This window comes from Chelonoidis abingdonii, chromosome 6, assembly GCF_003597395.2.
Source record: "Chelonoidis abingdonii isolate Lonesome George chromosome 6, CheloAbing_2.0, whole genome shotgun sequence".
Taxonomy (NCBI): domain Eukaryota; kingdom Metazoa; phylum Chordata; order Testudines; family Testudinidae; genus Chelonoidis; species Chelonoidis abingdonii.
This window is the reverse complement of record NC_133774.1, coordinates 1,505,493-1,508,482: the sequence shown is the minus strand read 5'-3', so window position 1 is coordinate 1,508,482 and position 2,990 is coordinate 1,505,493. Positions and strand designations below refer to the sequence as shown.

Genomic DNA, 2,990 nt, shown 5'->3' with positions numbered 1-2,990 from the left:
AAACCAAAGTCATTTTTGTCTGGCTGGTTTGGTTTGCCTTAGAGGTGGAAAAACCCCAGCCTTGGGCTGTGACTGCCCTGTTTGAGCAATTGGTCCTGATTTGGCACTCTCAGTTGGGTCCCGCCAGAACCACATCGTCACAGCCAGGCATCACATGGTCCCCCTCATTCCTCCCTGGCCTGGGCATCACATGCTCCCCCCCCAACCCCAGGCATCACATGTTGCCCCCCATTTGCCCCCAGCCTGGGCACCACACGGTCCCCCCTATTCCCCTCCAGCCTGGGCATCACATGCTCGCCCCCACCCCCGGGCATCACACGGTTACCCCCATACCCACCGGCCTGGGCATCACACGGTCCCCCTCCCCCACCAGGCATCACATGGTCTCCACCATTTCCCTCCAGCCTGGGCATCACACAGTTACCCCCATACCCACCAGCCTGGGCATCACATGCTCTCCCCCATTCCCCTCTGGCCTGGGCATCACACGCTCCCCCCCATTCCCCTCTGGCCTGGGCATCACATGCTCCCCCCTCCCCCACTGGGCATCACACCGTCCCCACCATTCCCCTCCAGCCTGAGCATCACACGCTTCTCCTTCCCTGCCAGGCATCACACAGTTCCCCCCCATACCCTCCAGCCTGGGCATCACATGCTGCCCCCCATTCCCCTCCAGCCTGGGCATCACAGGCTCCCCTCTCCCCCGCCGGGTATCACACGGTCCCCCCTCCCCTGCCGGACATCACATGCTTCCCCCCATTCCCTCCCTCGCCAGGCATCACACGCCCCACCCCGCCTCCCCTGCTGGGCTTCACACGGCCGCCCCCCCTTCACCCCTGGCCTGGGCATCACATGCTCCCCCAACCCCAGGCATCGCATGGTCCCTCCTGTCCTCTCCCTGGCCTGGACATCACATGCTACCTCCTCCCGTCCCCTTACTCTTCTGCCCTGGGCATCGTGTGCTCCCCTCCCCCAGCACAGCCTCTTCCTGCCAAGTGGGAGGCCGACCCCCCTGCCCGGTGTGAGCCCCAGACAGCCGGGGAACGGGCACCGGGACAGATAGGCAAGTGATCACATGGGCCCTCTCACAGCGCTTTAATTGAGGAACAGGTTTGCCCAGTGGGGCTGGCGCTGCGTCCGCTGCTCCCGTTTCTCCAGCTGCAGCTCAGCCCGGGGGCCAGCCCATCTGACGCCCGCCCAGCACATGCAAGTGCAGGTGGTAGACGGACTGAGCCCCCTGCTTCCCATCGTTGATCACTGAAAGACAGAGACAAGGGGTAAGTGTGCCAGGCCCTGCAGGCAGGGCGAGTGGGGTGGGGCTGGCCCCCCTGTGGGCAGGGCATGTGGGGTGGTATGAGAGGGTGGGGCCGGCCCCTGCAGGCAGGTTGAGCCAGGTGGGCTGGGGCAAGTGAGGCAGGGCCATTCCCCTGCAGGCGTGGCATGGCATGAGCATGGGGGCCGGTGGGTGGGGCGGGGTGAGTGGGGCAGGGGCTGGTCCCCTGCAGGAGTGGCATGGTGAGAGGGTGGAGCCCGGCCTGCTATGGCTGGGCTGGGGCAAGTGGGGCGGCTTTGGCCCCCTATGGGCTGGGCGAGGGGGTGGGGCCAGCCCCCTGCAGGCGTGGCATGGCGAGAGGGTGGGGGCCGGTGGGTGAGCGGGGTAAGTGGGGCGGGAGCTCGTCCCCTGCAGGCGTGGCATGGCGAGAGGGTGGGGCCCGGCCTGCTATGGGTGAAGTGGGGCAAGGCCGTCTGCCTACAGGTATGGCATGGCAAGCGGGCGGGGTTGACCCCCGATGGGCTGGGCAAGAGGGTGGGGCCAGCCCCCTGAACCCAGAGTGGGGTACTAGGGCAGTGGTGGGGGGTACAATACGTGCTGAGGCCACAGGGCCATGGGGGGGTCGCAGGCGGGGCCCCAGCCCATGAGCACCATGGGGAGACCACACTCCAGGGCAGGGATGCAGGGAAGTGCTGGAGGACACCAGTGGCTCACATACGTCTGGGGCAGGGTCACAGCTGAGCTGGCAGCGGGCAACGCTGATGAGGACCAGGGAAACCCCAGGGCAGGGCAGGCAGCCGGGCGCTCCCCAGTGCAGGGGGTCCCAGTAACTCACCCACTCGGTAGCCATCCACCAGCCCCTCCACCTTCGCCGTCTGACTGGCCACTAGCAGCAGGTGCCCCAGCAGCTGGGCGTGAGCAGAGGGGCAGGTTGACAGGGGGGGAAATGGGCACCCCAGGCAGCACCCCTAGAACCCCTCCCCGGTGACCCAGAGTGCCGCAGCCCTGAACCTCCGCCAGAGCACCCACCTTCGCACCCAGCCAGGCAGGGTCAGCTGGGCTCAGGAGGGAGGGTGCCCCCCCAAGGTCAGAGCCAGTCCGTACCAGGGCTGGAGCCAACACTCCCCAGCACCCCCTCCAACCAGCACATGGGGCTGTCCAGCCCCCTTCCTGTGCCCAGCCCTTCAGCTCCCCATGACCCTCGCTGCTCCCTGGGCTGCGCTCCCCGCCCCACCCTAGCCTCCCAGTGGGGCAGAGGCGCCTCGGGGAAGGGGCCCTGTCCAGTCGCTCTGCTCACCTCTGCATCCCCCACGGCCACGCAGCTCAGCCTGGGGATGGGGCGCTTGGGGATCACCAGGAAATGCACGGGGGCCTGCGGGGCCACGTCCCGGAAGGCAAGGCACTGCGGGGAGAGCACCGTGAGCACTGCTGCCAGGGGCACCCACTGCCCACTGGGGGGCAAGCGCCAGCTTAGCCAGGGCTGGGACTACAGGGTCACTGCCCCCCCGACCCTTCCCCCACGGGGCCATTGACACACTCCCAGCAGGTCACAGTCCTCCCCCTCCCCTCCAGGGGTCACACAACACCCCGCCCTGCTCCACACCCCACGGGGTTGGGGTCCATGCCAAGTGTCAGAGTGTTTGCCCTCCACACTGGGAAGCTAAACCCAGGGCTGCAGGGAAGCAAGGGGGCTGGGCCAGGGAGCTTGGGGCGGGGG

General features: G+C 67.5%; 1 protein-coding gene across 1 annotated transcript; it reads right to left on the bottom strand.

Moving 5' to 3' along the window:
- Positions 1–1,080: 1,080 nt before the first annotated feature.
- On the bottom strand, positions 1,081–2,896 carry LOC116823875 (adenosine 5'-monophosphoramidase HINT2-like). Its single transcript, XM_075067460.1, has 4 exons — positions 2,877–2,896; positions 2,571–2,724; positions 2,109–2,181; positions 1,081–1,257 (listed from the first exon to the last, which is right to left on the bottom strand). The coding sequence occupies exons 1-4, from the start codon at positions 2,894–2,896 to the stop codon at positions 1,166–1,168; spliced, it is 339 nt and encodes a 112-aa protein (XP_074923561.1). The 3' UTR covers positions 1,081–1,165.
- Between the last annotated feature and the right edge of the window lie 94 nt (positions 2,897–2,990).